At 42.0% G+C, this 22,424-nt stretch overlaps 1 protein-coding gene and 1 long non-coding RNA gene across 6 annotated transcripts in view; one reads left to right on the top strand and one right to left on the bottom strand.

Annotated features, from left to right (window-relative positions):
• usp6nl (USP6 N-terminal like) overlaps positions 1–21,393 on the top strand; it is an 81,413-nt gene extending 60,020 nt beyond the window's left edge. For all 5 annotated transcript variants that reach the window (XM_017411623.3, XM_037981137.1, XM_017411624.3 and 2 more), the window contains 12 exons: positions 443–522; positions 2,456–2,495; positions 3,078–3,158; positions 10,591–10,698; positions 13,239–13,348; positions 13,467–13,515; positions 13,905–14,025; positions 14,354–14,448; positions 14,557–14,622; positions 16,829–16,928; positions 17,002–17,154; positions 18,861–21,393. In XM_017411623.3, the coding sequence (XP_017267112.1) occupies positions 443–522; positions 2,456–2,495; positions 3,078–3,158; positions 10,591–10,698; positions 13,239–13,348; positions 13,467–13,515; positions 13,905–14,025; positions 14,354–14,448; positions 14,557–14,622; positions 16,829–16,928; positions 17,002–17,154; positions 18,861–20,413 (2,556 nt within the window). In that variant the 3' untranslated portion in view covers positions 20,414–21,393. The remainder of the gene's footprint in view (positions 1–442; positions 523–2,455; positions 2,496–3,077; positions 3,159–10,590; positions 10,699–13,238; positions 13,349–13,466; positions 13,516–13,904; positions 14,026–14,353; positions 14,449–14,556; positions 14,623–16,828; positions 16,929–17,001; positions 17,155–18,860) is intronic.
• LOC112450367 overlaps positions 14,043–22,424 on the bottom strand; it is a 14,902-nt gene continuing 6,520 nt past the window's right edge. Inside the window, exons 3-5 of the long non-coding RNA XR_003038956.2 lie at positions 17,007–17,177; positions 16,846–16,918; positions 14,043–14,445 (exon numbers count right to left, since the gene is read on the bottom strand). This is a non-coding gene — a long non-coding RNA (uncharacterized LOC112450367). The remainder of the gene's footprint in view (positions 14,446–16,845; positions 16,919–17,006; positions 17,178–22,424) is intronic.

Genomic DNA, 22,424 nt, shown 5'->3' with positions numbered 1-22,424 from the left:
TTCATTGTTAGAAATAATAAATCCTCACAGGCTCTAAAACTTCAAACAACCTTTCTCTTAACTTGATGTACTAAATTTAATTTTCCAGCACTGACAATAATTAGAGCTTGTATGTGACGCTGTTACTTCGAACACCATCAGCAGCTCAGCGTGTCGCTGATAATGAAGTGTAAAAATCCACCAGAAACGGCAACAGAACATGGTTCTGTTTACAGTGGAGGTGTGATGAAGAGACCCCCTCAGAGGCTCAGATCAGATTCTAACCTGTTTACATAACCCTGAAGTTTGACAGAGCTTTAAGGACTTTGTGGCAACCAGTGAAAAGAAGCTAAAATCTGAACAACCAGCACTGCTGACTGTAAATTAAATAAATATGAAACTGAAACGGGTGATCGGTGAGAACTGTTTTTCAGACTCTGCTTTGTTTTCCTCTTGCTTCCAGGGAAAAGAGGCCGTCGTCGAGCCCTGGGAGGACACCAACTTCCACCTGTACAAAGTCGTCGACCGCTTTGGATTCGTCCAGTAAGCGTCCGCACAGACAAACAGCCTCAGTCGCACCACAGCAGAGGCCAGACGCAGCCGAGTTCTGCTGAGAGGAGAGGAAAAAAACCGTGTTTGTGGCTTTAGCTGCTCTCTGAAACAGGCCTGTGTCGGTGTTTTATATATAGGCTGGCACATGCAGGCAGGAAGCAGCCTCGGTTAGCCATAATCACAGAGCAGCAGTGTTAGGATGGACTGCTGCCATCCAGACCTGACTGGAGGCGGCGGGAGACGGACGGAGACGGACGGAGACCTCTGGGTGATATGATAGTTGGAGACGGGGACAGGAAGATATAAGGGCCTGATTCAGAGCGGACAGATTGTTGGCAGAAATCTTTGAGGCTTAAGAAGGCCGTAAGGACAAAGAGACACCGTTTTCTGGTGAAAGGTTTTTAAAAAGCTGGGTTAGATTTGTCCAGTTTACTGTAAAGTAATGAGGTTAACACAAAATTACCTCCTAATATGTGAATCATTTTAAATCAACTAAACAGATTATTTACTCTGAGTAATCCAAAAGAAATATTTGGATTATAGTAACTAAATGGAAATATGGATTAAACTCAGTGTGCCTGTGACTTCCAGTCAGATATTTACATGAAAAAATGAGGGAAATTATCTGAGTTGTGTTAAAAACAAATGAAACCGCAATAATAGGCGTCACGGTTCAACTAATCAGACTGTGATTTATTTGCGCATGTGTCATCAAACCAGATAAACAATTAATCAGGAAATAGTTTCTATCAAGGCAAAAACCTACATTCAACTTTATGAGTGCTAACCACAAAAGCTGATTTCTTTTACCAGAGCTTATTTATTTAATATTTTTTCTGGTTAAATACTCGTTGGATTATTTTAATTTAATTTTTTTTAAACTTGCTACATAAAGAACAACATTTCTTTCATTCAGTAGTTGTTATAAATGTTGTTATTGGTGGTGTTTTTTAATAACAGCTGCCAACAACATTCAAACACCTCCCAAAAACCCACAACAATAAAACAAAACCAACCAATGAGCTCACAGCTTGATGGTTTACAGAATAGATGCCAAAATACAGCAGTAAGCAGGAAAAGATAAGAAAATAATCTCTATACACTTCCATATACATATGTGTGTACATGTATATTTAATCAAACATATAGTGTACATGTACACACACACACGTTAAGACACGTCACTGTGGTGCTTACTAAAGAATAATCTGACAGCCTGTACTGTCAAAGGCTGATGGGATTATTTAACTCACACCAGGACTTTCAATTTATGCACCAAACAATCACAAAAAAACAGGTTAATTGACAAAATCAAAGATTATCAAAAATACTCTGACATATTCCGCTTTACAAGCGTGCTGTCTTGCCTGTCCTTCTATTTCTTTGTGTTTATTATTTTAATAAATACTGTCAGTTATTATAGGAGAAAATTTAACAGTAAAGTATCACGTAAAGTTTCATGTTTAAGGCAAATGCAAAAAAATAAAATTAAAAAAAGCGACGTTTTCAAACTCAGTCGTTATTGTTGTCTCTATAATGGAGTAACCCTAATTCACCCAAAGAGTTCTGAATCGTCTGTCACCTTAATGAAAACTTTCCCATATTGGTTCCTGATCCTCACCGTCACACGGCTGTCTGCAGGAATAAAAATGTTCAGTCCTGTGGTTCCACAGAGTCTGAGATTCTTAGTGTGCTCGTCCACAACCAGAATGTTTACTGAGAGGGTCCCAAAGGGGGAAAAAAAGCTTCAGTCAGTAACTCCTGCACAGATCTGGACACACAGATTAACCCAGTGGAGATTACACAATGTCCAGTCTGTTATTTCCTGTTTGGCTGGCGCTCCCTGCCTCTGATAAGAGCGGGACGGGGGGGTTAACTAATCAAACTGCGGGTTCAGGTCTGATTGTCTCTCTCCTCTCCTCAGTGAGCACGAGCTTCCATCCTACGACTCGTTGGAGGAGAAGGTGGGTGATTTTTTTATTTAAGCAGCACATTTCAGTGTCACAACGTTCCAAGACAGCTACAGCTTCACATGAATACGACACATATATGTCTTGTTATTGTTACACAATCTGAGGGATTATACCACAAACATGACTTTCAGTATAACTTCTAAAATGGCTGAAAATATATATATTTTTAAATGACCCAACGTTTCCAGGTTTCTCATGACCACGAGAGCACAACTGTCCAAACAAGGAAATGAAAGTGGAAACCCACCCAGTTTTATTTCTCCTGAATCTTAAATCCTGGGCAGATTAGGGAAAAAACTGAACTTTATCACAGAAATAAAAACAGGCTCGTGTGTTTGACGTTTCTGCGCAAAAAGAAACAAGTTCTGGTTCTTGTCGTTCTGTTAGTGGGTAAAAAAAGTGAAGTAGTCATTAAAGAGTTTTAAATCATATTCATGTTGATTAACTTGTGACTTTGAGGAGAAAAAATCCAGCACAGAGCAGCGAGATCGGACCTTTTTTTAAAGCTGGTAAAATGAAGGTGAAGTTCAGGCTGCAGGAGAGGAAGTTCTTAATGTCTCCTTATTTCTGCAGCAAAAACACCTGGAGGTGGAGAGGGCCACCAAATGGCTGAAGATGCTGAAGAGCTGGGACAAATACAAGAACAGTGAGAAGGTGAGTTTTTCTTCTTCTGTCCTCATTATTCTCTTTGAGGAGATGGTCTCTGTAGAGCCTTGGGGTTGTTTTAAGCAGAATACACACTTCCCCCAGCTGTAATTTATACTGTTTGGATTATTGTGACAGCAGCAATCAGTCCCTCCAGGATTTTGCGGGCAGTTTTTGTGATTGTTGCGGGCTAAAATCCCTGATTTCACGGGGCATTTTCCTAAAAGTTGCAAATTTTTTTTTTTTTTTACTAAAATCAATAAAAAACTATAACTTTTAATATATAAACCAAACATACTTCCTAGTTTTGTCAGATAATTACCAACAAACATTGACATTCTCAAAAGCTGCTTTATTTGAGAACTTTGATAGCTTCTAAACTGACATTCAGACCATTTCTGGATTGTCCCTGGTCTGCAGCTCTCCTCACATGTTGTGCAGACACAAAGTGTTTGTCGATGCGTTTATGTTCCATGATTACACTGCAGGACGTGCAAAACAGCTGCAGCTGGGGAGGAAACTGGTTTGCTGAAATCTTTGTGGGCAAATGTGAAGCATTAGCGCACATTTTGGCTTCGGTCGCTGCTCCTGCACGCTCCCGGCATTCTGATGTTAACAGGAAGTGATGTCACGTGTCTTCTTCGTGAGTTATTTGGGGTTATTTTGTATTCCACACTACACAAACCCACAAAGAAGACACTAGACCACCAAAACGGTGGCAAATCACTTTAGAAACAATAAATATTGGGTTAAAGTGCTGCTTAAAGTGCTTTGCTTGATTTTGCGTTAATAGTTGCGATCGCAACATCGCAAAATCCTGGAGGGTCTGAGCAAGGAACGAGAAGGAAAAAGAATCCAAGCCTGAAGATCACGTTTGTGCCAGTCAGTTTCCTGAAGGGATCCATGATAAGTGGTAGAAGAGTGGCTGCTACATGTTCAACATCGTAGTGAAATAAAACACTTTTCTGCTGCTGAACATGTCTGAGAGGTCACAGGTCAGCATGACAGAGGTGTGTGTGTGTGTGTGTATTGCACTGCTGCAGTACATATTTTTTTAACAATACTGTTTTAGTTCTGTTTGTTGTTGTTGGGTATTTTTTATTTTATTTTTTTTAAGTCGGCGCCTTTGAACCTTTAGAACCTTAAAAACCCTTCTCCCAGGCCGTTTTGAAAATGCAACACTCACAGCTGTTTTTGTGAATTAATTTTCTAGTTTAAAAAAAAAAAAAAGAAAAAACGCTTCACAAAATCAGCCATTTTAGGCTGCAACAAGTCAGCAAAATCCAAAACTATGCCACAATATCACAACTGAATTTCCTCACATAGTCCTGCAGCACTGATGCTGGCAGCTGAGAAACCTGTTTACAGCACTTCATTTAATAATTAAAGCATCAGTATTTACACTCATCCTCCAGTCGCACATAATTTTTAGCTTCAACTAATATTGCAGGACCTGCCTGTGAGCCTCACAAATACGAGTCCAGTTCTGTGAGGACTGAGCTGTCTCTCTGTGGATTTAAGAGTGAAACAAACTGCAGGTTAGGTTAAGAACTGGAGTGGGACATTTCCACAATCATGGCAGATTGGTTTAGGCCATGACTAAATACTGGAGCCATGTTCCAGTGTGCAGCTGATGAAGCTCACCGGGACAATCAGAGACGTGGGGGCTGGCTGGTGTCCATTAGTGCCACTTCATGTCCCATTCAGCAGCAGCTTCTTCTTCTCTGTTTGCTCACAGCGGAGGCTGGAAACGAGCTCTCAGCCTCCGTCTAACACCTTCCATCGGCGTTTGCACCACAGCTTTGGGTCTACAGCGTGTCGTCGAGTCAGAAAGGAAATTTAATGTTTCTCCTGTTTTACTTGTTTTCTTCCCAGCTGCTGAGAATATTTCCCCCCACAGTGGGGAAGTAACAGAAAGCAGATGCAGGTCATTAACTGTGGAGCGTAAAAAGAGATGCAAATAATTAAATAAATACACCATGAAATAATTAAATGGAAATGTCCCATGAAATAAATAAATGTATCATTTAATTATTAAACACTTTAATTAATTAAACACACAAATAAATAATGTTATTTTCAAGAAGATTATTTTGTTAAAAACATTATTTTTTTATTTCATCTCATAATTATTTAAACTGTCAACCTCAGCCATCAAACTGAGGGGGCGGGACTAACAGTGATCCTGTGACATCATTGGTTCAGTCTGATGTCAGGAACTTAACGAGCTCTCGGGAGCTGATTAGAGATAAAGAAGCTGGTAGTAGATAAACTGGAACAATTAAAGGAAGTTACTGGAGTTCTTTCTGCGCTTTCAAACCAAATGGTCGACTCCAGAGTGACTGCAGACTTGGAAGCACTGCAGCGGTTCTCCTGTTCCAGCACCCAGACACCATCCCATCTTTCAGGCCCTGTCCCTGTCTCTGTTTTATTTGTTGCGTGGTCCTTCCAGTGACCTGAAGGACCCAACATCCAATTCAGATTCCACCAGATTTGGTGGTGTACATCTGTTGATGATTCGGTGCCTTCAAACACTTTGTTCAACATTATATCTGTGGCTTCATTTGCATAAAGATTTAAATGACAAATAGGAGATACTGAAGACATTTACAGATCCTCTCCTTCCTCTTGTCTTTGAGGCAGAAATGACCTGAAATCATTTAACAGCAGAGAAAACCTCTCAAATGTTGTTTTTCCAAGCTGAAATTATGACGGGGCAGGTTTCTGTGGATCAGTGGTTAGAGCAGTTGTCCTCCAATGACAGGGTTGGAGGTTGGATTCCTGACAGCACATGTCAAAGTGTCCCTGGGCAAGACACTGAACCCCTCATTGTCTCCGATGTGTCCTCGATTGGTGTATGAATGAAAGCACGGTTACCTGTAGAGCTAGAGCAGAGTGCTGTCTGAATGTGTGGACGGGTAAATGAGGGCACAGATTGGGTTGTGAAGTGCTGGAAGTGGCCCGATTAGGTAGAAGTACAGTCCCGTTTACCATTTCTGTTCCTGAAGTTACCCAAATTGAATGATCGTTTTTAGTCATTTTTTTTCTACGGAAGCCGTGGAAAAGAAACACACTCCTATTATCTTGGAGTCGTTTTTTGTCCTGGCAATTAAAACTGCAGTCACAGAATCAGTACAGACTACAAAGAACACAAACCTACATACAAGCATGACAAACAAGGCAGGACTGCAGCCTCCAGGTCCTGTCCTACAGGTAGGCTGCTTGCCTCCACATTTCATCACAGCAGCTATTGAAGAAATAAATAAATAAGAAGAGGCTGGACATGATAAATTTAGAGGTGAGAGTGACCTGGATGTTCACATAGGTTTGTTGTGCTGTAAAATGGCAAAACTTTCATATTCAGTTTCTTCATGCAAAACAGATTTAGGATAAAATAATAATAATTGAAGTTACTTTCTTAAGGGTCTTTAATGAGCAGGTCATTTTGGATGCAGGGGACATGAGGTGTTTACTGAATACACTTTCTCCCTGCATCGCAGGTTTTCTAACTCTCCTGTCAGCCACTAAAATGTGACCGTCTCCACCTCTGCCGGCGTTAAAACAAACCAGGGAGCACAGCATTGTTCATACAGGAATTTCAACAAGTACATGTCTTTCTCCACCTACTTGTTACTGTCTGGACTAGAAGTTGGTCATGCAGCCATTTATTTATTTATTTTTGTGACTGCTGGGAGCTCCCAAGACAGGGAAAGCTCTGAGTCAGCGTCCTGCTGTTCCCCAGTGAGTTCTTTAAATTCAAGCTACAATCCACACAGTACAAGTTATTCCACTCGCCCAAAGATTAATTCTGTGGAACGAAGCCTTCACAGTTATTGTTGAGCAGATAAATGTGAGAATCAGCAGATCAGGACAGCCTTCTGTACCAACTGTTGCTGGTTCAGGGTCTTGTCAAAGTCAAAGTAGCAACACGCTTACCAAGATCTAGACTGACCCCAAACTGGAGTTTGGAGTTCATTGTCAGAAAATATCGCATGACTCCGTCACCAACAGCAGCATCACCTGAAATAAACAAATAAAACCACCTCATATTTTATTATTAGGGTTTAATGATACTGATTTTTCGTTTTATATGGTATCCCAAAAATGCCCTGTCTGCTGTTTGGGTCAATATTGAAATTTGTTCAACTTTTCAAAATGAGATTTTTTTGAAGAACCTTCCTTTTAAAAGTAAGCTATTTATAGTGTGTATTTTCTTGTTTTGCATATATTTAAAGAATATCATTGCAAATAAGTTTCACATAGATGTAATTTTTGAGTAATCGGCTTTCAAAACCCCCATCTTTTTCTTTTCAAAGGTGGGTTTGTGGGAAGGTACACCTAAAACCGTTAGACATAATGAGCTGAATTTTTTTTTTCTGCTCTTATCTGGTAATACACTTAATAGAAAAATGAATTCAGAGTACTGAAAAGCTAAAGAATAAAAACTGACTGCTGGTACCTAATAGGAATTATTAACCTTCAAGGGTAAAATGTGGTGGACGTGTCCTTTCCTGTTGCTGTGTGTAAGATGAGAGAAGTCCTCTTCAGAGTCTCACATCCATCTTAGTTTATGGATGAATTAGTGGCATTTCTAATCCTGCTTTTAAACTTTAAAGCAGCCCTCCACAGGCAAACGAATCGTTCCTGTGTAAAAGTTTCTGTATCAGATGGTGTTGTTTGGTAGATGATGCAAATATGTCCTAATATTAGGTTACTGAACGTAGAGAAAGAGATATTTGTTTAGATGAAGCCAGCACAGACGTGGAGCCGTATCTACCTGTATGCAGTCAGTGAGGAATGCAAACAGAAGCAAAAAGAGCAGAGATTCAGGGTAAATGTTGACACAAGTGTGTGCACGAAAACACACACACTTAAAGGATGATTAGTCCAACAGCTGTACTGATTGACTCGCTCATCACAACCTAATTACAGGGCTATTGCTCCAGCAACTGGTGAGTCCCAAATGTGGTAGGAGGCTGATGGAGTGTTGAGCAGTCTACACACACACACACACACGCACGCGCGTCGTTAATCCTGAGACGCCACACACGATCCTCTGCCTTTTTAGCATGGAAAGATGTAAACCAATCTCGTACATCAGTGAAGCACACACACACACACACACCCTGACGTGGAGGCGAGGTTACTGATCTGATTTATGAGTCTTCATCAGCTCCTCACTCATCCTCACACACGCCTCTGTAGGTCGGAGCTGCTTCGTCTCACACGATTCAGCAAAACGAGCTCGGGTTGGAGATCAGATACGTCCACGCAGGAGGACCGCGGGACAATCCCTGGACATCAGCTTGTCCTTTAAATGGACTGTGATGTAATCCTCCACACATACTCTGAGCACTAACACGTTGTGAGAGTTTGCAGAATAACTCTGATTATTCCTGGACTGATCAACAACTATTACAAAGAGACCCGCTGCTGTTCTAACACTTAAAGCTTGTAGTTTTAATATTTTCTCTCCTCACGTTGTTTCATTAAACTCCCGGAGATCTAACCAGATGTGGAGACATGCATCTTGCGGAGTGAGTTGTTTAAGAGTCAGTATAAATCCTGTGCTCACACAGCTTTAGTGACTCAGCACTAATTTCTGTCCTAAAAGGTGCTGATACGCGTTGTGGGATAATTAGCCCGAACGTCTACTTTTAGCAACAACATATTAGTTTTCCTCCTTAATTAGCGGGTTGGGAGCTCCTCTCAGCCTCACCAGGCCTAACGCTCGGCTGCTCTCTGTCCTTCCTCGCACCTCCCAGAACCGTTCCACCCGGCCGCTCCAGCAGTTTGGCTTTAAGGACTCCGGCTCGGCTCGCGCTCTCTGCCGGAGCTCATCCAGCCAGATGGGCCAGGTTCACCTTTGCTTCTGCTCAGGGAGAACGCGGAGCACGTTCAGGCGCTCCCAGCTTGTACCTCTGACACTTCTGACACGCCGAGGGAAGCGCTCTGTATTCTGTTCGAACGTCTGGCAGGTGCCAGCTGCTCATTTAACCTCTGAGGTTTGGAGGAGGGGAAGGAAAAACTCTCTGTTTGCTGAAGTTGATCGCATTAGAGGCTAGTCTTTCTCTTCTAACATAATCTGCGCAGTTTAAATGCGTAGAAGCGCGTTTGGATCGTCTGCCAGGCTGCGCTCCTCTGCTGCAGACGTGTTTTATTACTGGAAAACTTTGTTGAGTTGTTATAAATTGTGACATGTTGTTGCAAAGAAAAGCCTTTGTTTAGCAGCGTTAGAAGCAGGATAATGTGTTTCTGCATAGATAAATCTGTAACAGATATTATTTTCAGGAACATTTTCAACAGTATCTTTTGTTGCTACAGGTGCTGCTGAATGTTTCACATAAAAATGTAATATTTCATCATGTAGCAGATGATAAAGGTGTACTTTTACTCCTGTGAGAGGAGCACCCGATCGATAACTGATTGAACTGTATTATTTAGATTATTATTTAGTTCAACAGTTAAAGGTTGAATCTGTTCATTACAGGGAGCTTCCATCGGTTCTCAGTTTCAGAGGCTTAGCCGTCTTATTGCTTGAATTATGAACACATTTTCTCCTAAAGGAGCTCCAGAGTCGTCCCGGGCTTCTTGAACACATCCCCGATTTGTTGCGTGCGTCTCGGAGCACAAAAGCCAAGTTCTGACACCTGGATGGGAGCTTTCCTCGAACAGAAAACAGGTCCAGGTCTAAAAAGAACACTGGTGTTAAATAAAACGTTTCAAATCTGATCTGGCTTCATTACAGAACTGTACTCCAGTACAATCAGTAAGAAACGTGGGGGCAGCTGCCGACTGATACTGGCAACAAAATAAAGTGCACGGTCTGTTTGGTAAAATCCACACATTTACCCGTTTTCTCACAAGTCTGAGTCGCCAACTAGTCTCAAACAGAATCCTTCACAATAAGAGTCTCAAACACATACAGACTGTGGATCACAAGATACTTTCAAATAATCTGAAGCTCCTAAAAACTGCTTGCATCATTATCGTTGTCATTAGGAATGTGTTGTTCAGCTCCAGATGAAGGTTTTGGTGTTTGTGCTGAAAGAACTTTATTAAAACAGATTCTGAGGTATAAAGTCATGATAAAACATATAGCTGTTGTTGGTTTTTGCACCAAGGATTTTGGTTTTTGTTAACTTTTAATCTCCAAATATCTTAATTTCTGCCATTTTGACTTTATTTTGGAAACTCTGAAACTAAATCTTCCTCCTCAGTAGTACTCGTTTTTGTTTTATTTTATTTCCAATACAATATAATACAACACATTGTTTCTGTGTTAGCCTGGAAGGGTCTGTATTGTCTTAGTGTAATCACATATCTGCGCAGGCTGTAATTTATTAGTAACTAGGTCTGTACATGAATGCACATATATTTAATGTGATTCTCTTGGAAGAGAATAAAAACAAGCCTGTTTTTTTTCCCCTCTTCCTTCCAGCTGTTCCGGAGGATCTATAAGGGCATCCCTCTGCAGCTCCGAGGGGAGGTGTGGTGTTTGCTGCTCGACATTCCCAAAATAAAAGAGGAAAAGAAGGATTTCTACGAGGTACAGATCCGGTCCGGGGCGTCACGTTTCAGGTTTTTTAAACTGTCTGCACCTCAGCAGCATTAATTACAGCCCGGGCCTCAGAAAGAGCCGCGGTTCTGTTTGCTATCGCAGAGCTCCTAATCGTGTTTGTGCCGAGCTGCAGTTTTGTTTCTGCCCACAGAAAGAAACCTTTTTTTCCCCCTCGATTTGTTTCTGTGCCGAGACAAACTTTGTATCTCATTAGGAAGTTCTCGCCAGTGAGATCAATCCATCACTGCCTTCGGCCGGGGTGGTGCGATGAGCTGGGCACATAAAGCAAACCGTGTGGAAAATAAAAAAAAAGGGGAAAGTTCTGCCCGTGGAGCAGGGAGGATATGTGGCAAGTTTATCTTTTCTGAAAGTACCTTAATTTCCTCTGCTCTAGTCTTTTTCCAGAAAAAAACTCAGGAGATTCTTCAGAAGAGTCCTTCCTAAGTTAAATTAGAGATTCAGAGTATTGCCTTTTATATTTATTTTTTTAAAATAGTGGAATCCAGCGCTTCAAATGCCTTTTTAACACTTTCTTTCGCTTTTCCCGTTAGTAACTCCACTCAAAACCTTCTTTAACATCTCTGTTATTGTTTATGAATGTGAAAAATAACTGGTTTGCTTCTCCCATTTGTCAGCTACAGGAGATACAAACCTGTCAGGAGTTTATTTTTAAGACCTAAAATATCCACAGTTCTGGGTTGAACCCCCTTTGGCCTTCAGAACTGCTTTAATTCTTTGACTCAACGAGGTGTTGGAAACATTCCTCAGAGATTCTGCTCCATACTGACATGTTAGCATCACGTCCACGATGTGAGGCTCCTGTTCCAGATGTGTCCCAGAGGTGCTCCATGGGGCTGAGATCTGGTGACCGGAGGTCACTGGAGTTCAGTGAATTCAGACTCGTCAGAGCAAGCAAGGATTATTCAACCTCTTATTGTCCAGTGTTGGGGAGTCCTGCTGTGGTGCTCTGCTGCTGTGTTCAGAGATGGTTTTCTGCTGACCTTAATTAGGACGAGTTATTTAAGCTGCTGACTTCCTATCATTTCCAACCAGTCTGCCCATTCTCCTCTGACCTCTGACAGCTTTTTGTCCACACAACTGTCGCTCAGTGGATATTTTCTCTGTTTTGGACCACTTTCTTTAAACCTTAGAGATGGTTGTGTGTAAAAATCCCAGCAGATCAGCAGTTTCTGTAATACTCAGAGCAACAACCAGGCCACATTCTAAGTCACTTCAGTCCCCTTTCTGCTCGGTTTGAACTTCAGCAAGTCGTCTTCATCTACATGCCTAAAGGCGTTGAGTTGCTGCAACGTGATTGGCTGATTAGCGTTAACAAGCAACTGAATCGTTGTATCTAGTTAAGTGGCTGGTGAGTGTTGATAATTGTTCTTTAATCGTGTTCATTATCAAAATAACGTCACATTTTGCCTGTAAAGTAATCCTGTTACCGGAGCGGTCCACTAGAGGGTAGTAACACAAACAAATGGACCTGACTTGTAGAGTCTAAGCCTGCAGCTCCAGGAGTCTGCTGCTTTAGACCAGATGTTCCATCAGGTGTTCCTCCACCAGCAGGACTAAAGGCTTCAAGTATCATCTCACTGGGCTGGAGACAAACTGGAACGTTTGGGAGCGTTCTCAGTTTCCTCATGTTGCTGTAATGTTGAACATCTAAAAATTCGTACGGGTAAATATCCTGTCAAAATTGTCACAGGCGTCTGGAACATTTTACTTGTTGTTTATGTGAGAACTGTGAAACAGCTTTGGGAGGGTTTGGCGACCTGGGACATTTTGTGACTAAACTGTAACAAAAACATTGCACGTCACTTGTAGGAGCGCTGCGCAAATATCTGTTTGTTCACAGTAAGGTATGCAACGTCAGCACGATTCTAAATGAAAATTTAAACATTTTCTCACAATTGTGTCTCCAACTACTGAGGTTTTGGCAGGTTGTAATCCTGTGACTGTTAGAAAAGACTTATTACTGATTGTGTGTTTCTATGGAGATCTTTCCCATCATACTTAAACCACTGATGGTATTTTGTCTCCCTCTAGTGGTAACCAGAGGAAATATTATTAACTGTAAGCAAAGTAAATGACTATCATAGACTGATCTGTAGAGAAATGGCTCTAAAAACCTTGTTTCACAAAACAATCCTGGAGAGAGAAAAAAAGAACTTGTGTGAAGAGGACCAAAGTGAACCTGTGGCTCCTTCAGCCATGTCTGAAGTCTCAACAGGACCTGTTAGTAACAAAAATCATGAAGAAACTGAATTCAGTTGTTGAAGTGCAGCGCAAAGCTAAGATCACTGCGATCTGTCATTAGGTAGTTAGATCTCAGGCTGTTAGACAGTTCACTGTGTTGAACATTTTGCAGAAAGTAGAGGACATGACTTATCAGTCCATCAGTACATATCTTCATCTAACTCTGTATTTTAAACAGGTTCCATCTGAGCCCAACAAAATGCATGTGAGGCTGTTTAACATCCACTATTAATGGTTGTATTTTTTAAATCCTTTGTTGTGTTTAGAAGCTGAAAGCCAGAGCCAAAGCGTTATCGCCCGACATCCGACAGATCGACCTGGATGTGAACAGAACCTACAGGGACCACATCATGTTCATGCATCGCTACGATGTCAAGTGAGTGTTTTTATACAGCGTGGGGCAACTTGATGTGAAAGCAAACCACAGAGCTAAAACCTGTTAATGATGACTGTGGCACTAAACTGAACTTTAATTCACTTTGTTGTGTTTTCAGGCAGCAGGCACTCTTCCACGTCCTCACAGCCTACTCCATGTACAACACGGTGAGTCTGGACCACTCGGTCATTAAACCCCTGGCTTTACAAAATGTATTAGTTGTTTTTAAACATCTTGGAAGAAACTGTCGAAGGTCAATCTGGATTGATCTTAATACTTGTATTTTTTTAGGGTAGAATATTTACAGAATGAGTATGCATGCATTCATAGAAAAATTGATTTGGCTTTTTATAACAGTGGGATTCACGTTAGCTGTGCTTCAAAATATGATCAATGTGCTCAATCATCCAGTTTCTCTGAGAGTTATCAAAAGAGGTTTTTTTAGAAGCCATTATGTCACTAAACTCTGACTAAAAATGTAATACTAGTGTAGGTGTGTTCTGTTGTTAAGGTCAACAGGTGCTCAGAAATTGCTTTGTCTGAATGTGTTTTGCAGGAGGTGGGTTACTGTCAGGGCATGAGTCAGATCACAGCTCTGCTGCTGATCTACATGAACGAAGAGGACGCCTTCTGGGCTCTGGTCAAACTACTGTCTGGGCAGAAGCACAGCATGCACGGTAACAGAGTTATCATGTTCTGCTTTAGTGGAGGTCCAGTTAATGCTTTGAAACAAACAGAGAGAATTCAGAAAGTAAAGATACAAAAAACAACAGGGGAGGCAGCAATTAAAGTGACTTCAGTTGAAAAGTTGTTTATTTTAGAAAAAAACAAGCCTAAATGACTGTGGCTGCTGAGGTCTTCCAGCTGTGATAAAAGAAGTAACTGCAGCCAATTCAGTGTCTGAAAGGCACTCTGTCTTCTGACCGGATCAGTTTAGACTTTATTTCACAGCTCAAACGGAAATGTGGTGGAAAACAAACATGCTGATGATCTACTCTGTCTCAGGGTTCTTCGTCCCTGGTTTCCCGAAGTTGATGCGTTTTCAGGAGCATCACGACCGAATCCTGAAGAAGACTCTGCCCAAACTGAAACGCCACCTGGTGAGACAACGCTGCTGCGCTCATTTACGATTCAACAGAAACTAACAAGAGACAGTAGCTGATTTATCCAACTGCTTAAAGCACTGAGCAGATGTTTTGTTGCTGCAGGACAACCAAGAGGTGTTTACCAGTCTGTACACCATGAAGTGGTTCTTCCAGTGCTTCCTGGACAGAGTGAGTACATCAAAGACTAGCTTGTAGCAGTTAACCTTCAGCTCCATAGAGTGATGAATTAGTCGTGTGTCATACTCCATGAGAAGTAGCTGGTGGAAACACAGGAGGCTCTTCATGGATGTGGGGAAATATGCAGGGACTAGTTCACTTATTATGGACTATGCTGGAGCCTTTAAAAAAATCCATCTAGAGTTTGTTACATGCCACAGTCTGGATTGCTGCAGAAGAAGAAGGGCAGCAAGGCTTTCAGTGTTTAACCATGGTGTGGATAGGAAAAGGAACACGCAGGTATGCCTCTTTCACACGGACCCTAATTCAGAAGTCCCGCTCTACTCGATAAAGAATGCATCACGTTCACACCCGCCAGTTTCCTCTGCCAGGTAGCAGAGGAATGCCTCCTCGTGTTGCGGCGCGCTACGGACAATGTTGGCCCTGTGTTGTTGCTTTTTTTTTAAAACTTATGGGGATTCTCCTGAGACTTCAGGAGGAAGAGAGGCGCAGTGGACGAAATGCTCTGGATGCTGCGATTGTTGAGCAGTAGTAGGACAGCTGGGGGTAAGCTGCAGGATAAGCTAACGCTGTTGTTAGCTTCGCTCTTTATGCTTACATCTGGTCACACTCATGACCAATGAGTGAACAGAAGCTAAGCTTGCGCCGCCCACGAAGCAGGTACTGAAAAAGCAGCAACCGAGTAGAGTCTAGCTGGGACCGTTAGGGTCCGTGTGAAAGGGGCAGTAGATTACTAGAAGAGGAACAATGGTGGAAGTTCTCTCCTACCATCCAGAGCCTTTAACAGCCACAGTGATTAGAGAGGCAGGTAGGAAGATATTTGGTGTGTCTTCAAGACTAATGATTCCCAACTCCAGTCCTCAAGGAACACTATCCTGCATGTTGTAGTTGTTTCTCTGCTCTTCAGCAGCCTGTTAATCACTCAAATCAGGTGTGTCAAAGTAGAGAAACAACTAAAACATGTAGGATAGTGTTCCTCGAGGACTGGAGTTGGGAATCACTGGTTTTGACAGTAGTGCTGGGCGATATGGAAAAAATTCTATATCACAATATACCCCAATTACGTACGTTGTCTGTTTATTCTCTGAAAAATAATCTAATTTCTTACCTTTTTCAAGCTTTATTTCAAAGTGACATTTAACTGAAGCAATATATATGTATCAAATGACAACAGACTCCATTATCTTCAGCTGGCTATAGTTTTCCTTTTTGCATTGTTAAATATTCTTTTTCGTGGTTCTTCTTTAAGTGATAGAACAGGTTTGTTGTGTTGGCGTCAGATGAGAAAACAGTCTCATAGCAGAGTTAGCATATTACCTTTTTCTGCTCCGTGAACTAAATCAGACGTCTCTACTTGTTGCGACCCCATCTTTCAGCACCTATGACTTAAATGCTGACACAATATACAGTGGGGCACAGAAAGCCGCTGCCGTAAAGCATGTCGCAAAATAGTTATTTTTTCTTCTACTTTATTGCATAAACTGAATTTATGCAAAGTGACAACACTAATACATTCATCATAGCCTACGTTATGAAATATTTACATGAATCATTGATACAGTTATGATGGAGACTATAGACACTTTCTATCGTCATATTGCCCAGCACTACTAGACAGAAAAGGTAGAAGAGCAAGCAAAGGAGTATGATGAGTTGTATAAGAGGTGGACTTCTATCAACTGGCAACAGAGGATGTGCAGCAGGTTAGGCTTGTTAAAGATTGAAGAGTAATGGTCATAGAAACTGGAAGGCAGTGAGAAAAGGCAACGATTGACTCTGGAAAATGGGGAAAAGTTTCAGGAATAATTTGTGAGTGCAGAAGACAGCCTCCCTTTGCTGATCCTTGTAAAGAACCTGGATTGCTCCAACAATGTTTTGTTGTACAGTTTTCAATAAAATTCTAATCTAACAAAACATCATGGTGTCACTTTGATTTTTTTCTAAATGATCTCATCTAAAACATCAGTGAATATGCAATACCTACACTTTTTTGAAGCCAGCGGTCTTCAGTATAAATTTGCATCACACTGAAGACTGCTGGTTTCAAATGTAACGTGAAAATTTACAACACAGACTCTACAGTGTTTGAAATATCAAAAAATCTGCTCTAGACTGTTCAGCTGTTTTTTGTCAAATGTAGTTTAGCTTACTGGTGTACCAAGAAAAAGCAATAACCTTTTGTCGTGTTTATGTTCAGACTCCCTTCACACTCACCCTCAGGATCTGGGACATCTACATCTTGGAGGGTGAACGAGTGCTGCCTGCCATGTCCTACACCATCCTCAAACTGCACAAGAGTAAGACCGTTAATGACAGAACGGTACCAGCCAAAGTACTACAAAAGAAGTCACGACTGTGTGTGTCCTGCAGAGCACCTGATGAAGCTGTCCATGGAGGAGCTGGTGGAGTTTCTGCAGGTGACCTTAGCCAAAGATTTCTTCTACGAGGACGACTTTGTGGTCGAGCAGCTACAGGCGTCCATGACAGAGCTCAGGAGGGCGAAGCTGGAGCTGCCGGCACCAGGTATGACAAAATTAGGCCCCAGACTGGAAAAACAAGGGAGATTTTCAGGTGTTAGTCTTAGAAATTGATCTGAAACATAAGAGCTACTGTCAGTGTATGATGCTACTGGGAGAAATAGGTGACTCTGCTTCGTGGTGTGTTTCCAGTTCTGCTCTGTCTCCTCATTAATCTGCCTTCTCTCCCTCTGTTCTCGAACAATGTTAGCCAACAACAACAAAAGTGTGGCTGTGAGTGGCGGCCACATTCCCTCCTACAACAGCAACCGGTGGGCTATCCTGACTGGTCTTCTTCATGTCTCTGTCCATCTGTCCCCTCAGTGCGTCCTGTCTGTCGCCTGTCTGTCCAACAGCACTTGGCTTTTTCGCTTCACAACCTTTTCTCTCTTCCACATTAGATTTGATCTTTACTGAGGTGCAGTGCTGCGATGGTTTACTTCAGCCAAAAATACTACTAAAGTTGTTTTAATTTAAATAATAAAAATTGCATTACCTGAATTTGTTTTTGTGCTGTTTTCCTGGTACTGTTTTAAATTTTGTATCAAAATGAAGGGATTCGCCCTAAATTCAATCTATGGGACGTGGCTTTTACTTGGAAATACTTCTTTTCTCAGGGTGTAACATGCCGAAGAGCTGTTCAGATCCACCACATAAATTTTAACAAGAAAAATGGAAAATACAATAGATATTCCTAAACCTTAGTGTGATTTAATGTGACCATCATCAATAAATACGTGCTTTCAAAAATATCTTCCCCGGTCTGCTTTTAAACCACTTTCATAAAAACAAGCCGTGTTAGACTTAATCACATATAGGGCAAGAATAAAGAGACAAAAACAGAAATATCCTGAACCAGTGAAGAGTCAAGCTCATTGTTACACCTGTTAGAGCTGCACTCTGCCTTACTATGACTATAAACCTTTTAGACTTTTTGTTTCATACATATACACAGTTCAAACTGAAAGGTGACATCCAAATAGTTTATAATAATAAAACCAGAACCATACAAGCTCATTTGTTAACCCTGAGGAAAAGCCGGTAAGGTTAGAGAATATTTTCAGCCCAGAGAGATACAGCGCCCAAACGTTGCCATCCTGGATAACCCCTGCAGCACTTCCTGCCAGCTAATCGCACTTCCTTTTCCAGTCCAAACCCACCCAGTGTCACCTTCACTGTCTGTACATGTTCCTGTCAGCTCTACTACTCATCTGTTTCAGTGTGAAGCACTTTAAATAATAAAGTCACTACTTCTATGATGTGCAGGTTATTCATAGAGAAATGCCTGTTATTGAAAAGTGATTTTTTTTTATGGTTTTAATGCAAAAACATTTAAGGATGTTCATTATTCCAGAACTGTTTCTATACAATTTCTCCAGCCTGGGGAAACTGTTTAATGGAATGAAGTAATAATTTTAGAGACCACTCAGCTAAGTGGTCATTCCTAATTGAGTCTCCCTTAATGTGAATTATTATCAAACACTATCTTTATTTCTAATGATTTTTTTTTCAGTATTTTGTGAATATGTGATTTTGTGTTGTGTTATAAACTCTCCATTACTTTTACCTCTCTTTGGCAGTGTTGTTGCATGAATTCATGGCCCTGTTGTGACTCATCTGATGTGAATCAGCACCACAGTGTATTCAACAGTCACTATTCATTTTGCTTCCTGATAAGAGTTCTAACGTGGATCTACTGTTCTCATGTTGCAGCTAAAGACGAAGAGTTTCCCAAGAAGCAATTGGGGCAGCTCCCTCCTGATGTAGCAACAGTGCTGAACCATGTGGGCAATGGTCAAAGCCACACAGAGCCAGCCGAGCCGCCTCGGAGCTCAAGTCCTGTAGCGGACCGCCAGCAGGACAGTCGGCCCCCGAGCCGGGCGCATCGGGACTCGCTGGAGAGACCATTTCGCCACCGAATGGCAGATAAAAGGGACGTCTATTCCAGGGGATCGAATGAGATCCAGAATGAGCAGCAAAAGCAGTCCGCCACCACTACACCGGAGAAAAGGGCAACTCCCTCATTAGTCTCCACCCCAACATCACAGATCACCACAGTGGACAGCAGAAAACCTCAGAGCCATGCCGCCGCCAACCACAACTCCAACGCAGCCTCCAGCACGCACAGAAACATCACTCCCCGCTGGTTCAAACCCTCCGAGACAAAGTTAGAAGCGGTCAAAGCTGCAGCGGCTCGGGAGAACCAGCTCAGCCCTGGGCCTTCACCGGCCCCTTCCAGCCCAGATGAAAACGTTCAGCTCCAGCATCAGCCACTATCCAAGGGATTTGACCGAGGCTCCAATGCCTCACAGTATGACAATGTACCGGGGCTGTTGGAGCAGGACTTTCAGATTCTGGAGCTCGACAAGCCTCCATCCAGAGAGAGGACCCCTCACACTGAGACACCCATTAGTGTACCAATACAGCATCAAAGTGGCCTAAACCAGAGACAAAGTCAGGATGGGAGTATAGTTTCCATCTCAACTGGGCCAAGAATGACCAAGAACCCTCAACCCCCTCAGTTTTCCCACAACAGTCCAGCAGGGGTCCTAGTCAGCCAAAATCTGTATCACACACCTCCCCATCAGCAGTCTCCAAGAAGAACTACGACTGAGGTTCCCATCCTTCACCCAGGGTACAGTGTAAGCCTGGACCAAAGAGGGGAAGATAGACTCTACGGACCCTCTGCGTTCAACTCCCCCTCAAGGATGGTGTACAGAGAACTATCGTATGCAACCACTCAGCGACAGCCTAGCAGAGCCTCCCCTAAGAAAGCTCTCCTGAATAACTCCTTCGCCACCTACCGCAGACAGCCGCCCCCAGGATCCGACCGAAATCAAAACACAAGATCGCCCCCAGACCTGCAGCTAGAACCCCACAGCAGCTCCACCCCCATCTACCTGCAACAACTTACGTCAACCTCACAGATCCACACTCCTGTAGACTACAGAGTCGAGGGGCACCAGAGGGGTGAGGCAAACCCGCACTATCTGCCAGACGGCAGACCTGCACGAGCCGTAGACAGGCCCCACTGGAAGCCAGAGGATCCACTTTCCCCTCAATCACCAGGTGGGATGCCTCGCTCTCCCAGCTTCCAGCAAGCCCAGCTGTCTCCCGTTCAGGAGTTCACATTCCCCCCTCACACAGACAGCCAGCCTCACTACAGGACACAGTTCCAAGGACAACAGCTCCCCCAGCTGTTTGGAGCGCCACACTACAGGCACGCACAGGAGGCGTTTGCCCTGCAGGAGTCCATGCTGCTGTGATGCAAGGACACAGAAACATCTAGGCACTGTAAAAAAATAAAAATTATGTGTAGTCATGACACTGTGATAAAGATGAGCACTCCTGGCTTCATTCTAAACCTGATTTTGTTTCTGCTCTGTTCTTGACGTGTGAAGTACTGACTTGTTGAACTGCATCATACCTTTGCAGGACACACCAGCCTCTCATGTTTCTACTGACTGCTTTAAAAGGAGAAAAAAAAATCCTGAAGATATAATTTTATTTTTGGATGTAAATCAATGACAGAGGTTACAGTATATATATATATAAATCTTTTAGAGTCTGGAGATGTACAGTGGATTTTTGTGTTAATCTGAAGTTCTTGTTAGGGGAATGTTCCCTATAAAAAAAACAAAACTGATTTATTTTTTCATCTTTATTTTTTCTACCTTACAAATAGGTATTTACATTACAGAATTAACTGTACGTGCGATTTTTAAACAAATGTTAGAGAATAGAATTGAATAAGTTCATGTATATTTTGATTTCAATTGTTAAGCGTCCAATGGTTTTGTTTTTTAAGCAAACATACTTAGTTTTTGTTACAGTTCAGTTTGAGTCTGGATTAATGTGCAATGCATTTCTCAAAAATATTTTGAGGCCAGTGTAATTTTGACAAATACAGGATGACATCAGGGCTACAGTACTATATATATATATAACACAGTTACAAGATGAATGTTAACACTTCAGTTTACTGGGATATGGTTTATTTTGAACACCAATTGCAATTTTCCTGACATACGTTCATCTGGTTCAACACACACTACATTTAAAAGGTGGAGTCACACATTTCAGCAACCAGTCAGCTTATTTTATTATTCCTTATACTCGAGTTTTTAAATTACTCAAAAAAGAAGTGAAGTACAGCTGCTTACATTCCCTACTTTGTATTTGCTTTCTGATAACAAAACTGCATTTTATTGTGACACTTTGCTTAATAAAATGAGGTGGGTAAAAATGGTTGTTTTATTGTCTTCACGTGGGACATCCAGGACAAAATTTACAACATGATGTCAAAATCACATGCAGAACCAGCACACTTATTACGATCGCAACTTCCATAAAAGACACACTACCTTTTGGTCAATCACAAAGATTTCTACTTGCCTAATATTATGCTAACAATATAAAAGTAGCTCTGGTATGTACAAATTAATTTGGGATTCTGACAGCTTTGTGTGGGCTAAGGAAAGTGGAGCACTTGTTGAATAGGCCTGTACAACGATTATGACCACATAACATGTAAGACTAGGGGTGTAAGGAGACATTTTTCTTTTTGAAGCCACCAAGATGGACGGGTGGTCAAAGCACTAAAAAAGAATCATAGACTATAATTAGGTGATCCCCCCTTTTATTACAGATTAAATCAACTGTATGCTTTTCTCTAAAAGTGCTTGTTATCTTTAGTTAAGCTTTATGGAAGGTTGTCTAAAAATTAGAATAAAAATATTTAATTGTGCTGACTAAAGACAAGAAACTTGTCAATACTGCACTTTCAGAATTTAAGGTGTCCATCAGGATCATCCTCTTACTTCTGAGTGTCAAAATCACTCCCAGAGCCACACCTTGGACACCTCTGTTATTAAAGCTTCTAGCTATCCTGTCAGCAAATAATGCATCTCTCTCTTTCAAGCCTTGGATTAAGGTTTGTCCACATGTTCACCCTGCCACATTTTGATGTCAAGAAGCACTAAACTCTCTGAAAGACCCTTTAGGCAACACTGAGAAGATTAGAGTTTCAACTACAAAACTCCCAACAGAAGCCCAACAGTAATTTGGGACTGACTTTTATACTAATCTCCATCCATCCATTGTCTTCCGCTTGTCCGGGGTGGGGTCGCGGGGGCAGCAGCCTAAGCAGGGAGACCCAGACTTCCCTCTCCACAGCCACTTGGGCCAGCTCCTCTGGGGGAATCCCAAGGCGTTCCCAGGCCAGCCGAGAAACATAGTCCCTCCAGCGTGTCCTGGGTCTTCCTCTGGGCCTCCTCC

This window comes from Kryptolebias marmoratus, linkage group LG18, assembly GCF_001649575.2.
Source record: "Kryptolebias marmoratus isolate JLee-2015 linkage group LG18, ASM164957v2, whole genome shotgun sequence".
Classification (NCBI taxonomy): domain Eukaryota; kingdom Metazoa; phylum Chordata; class Actinopteri; order Cyprinodontiformes; family Rivulidae; genus Kryptolebias; species Kryptolebias marmoratus.
Note: the sequence above shows the minus strand (reverse complement) of the source record. Positions and strands in the feature narration are given on the sequence as shown.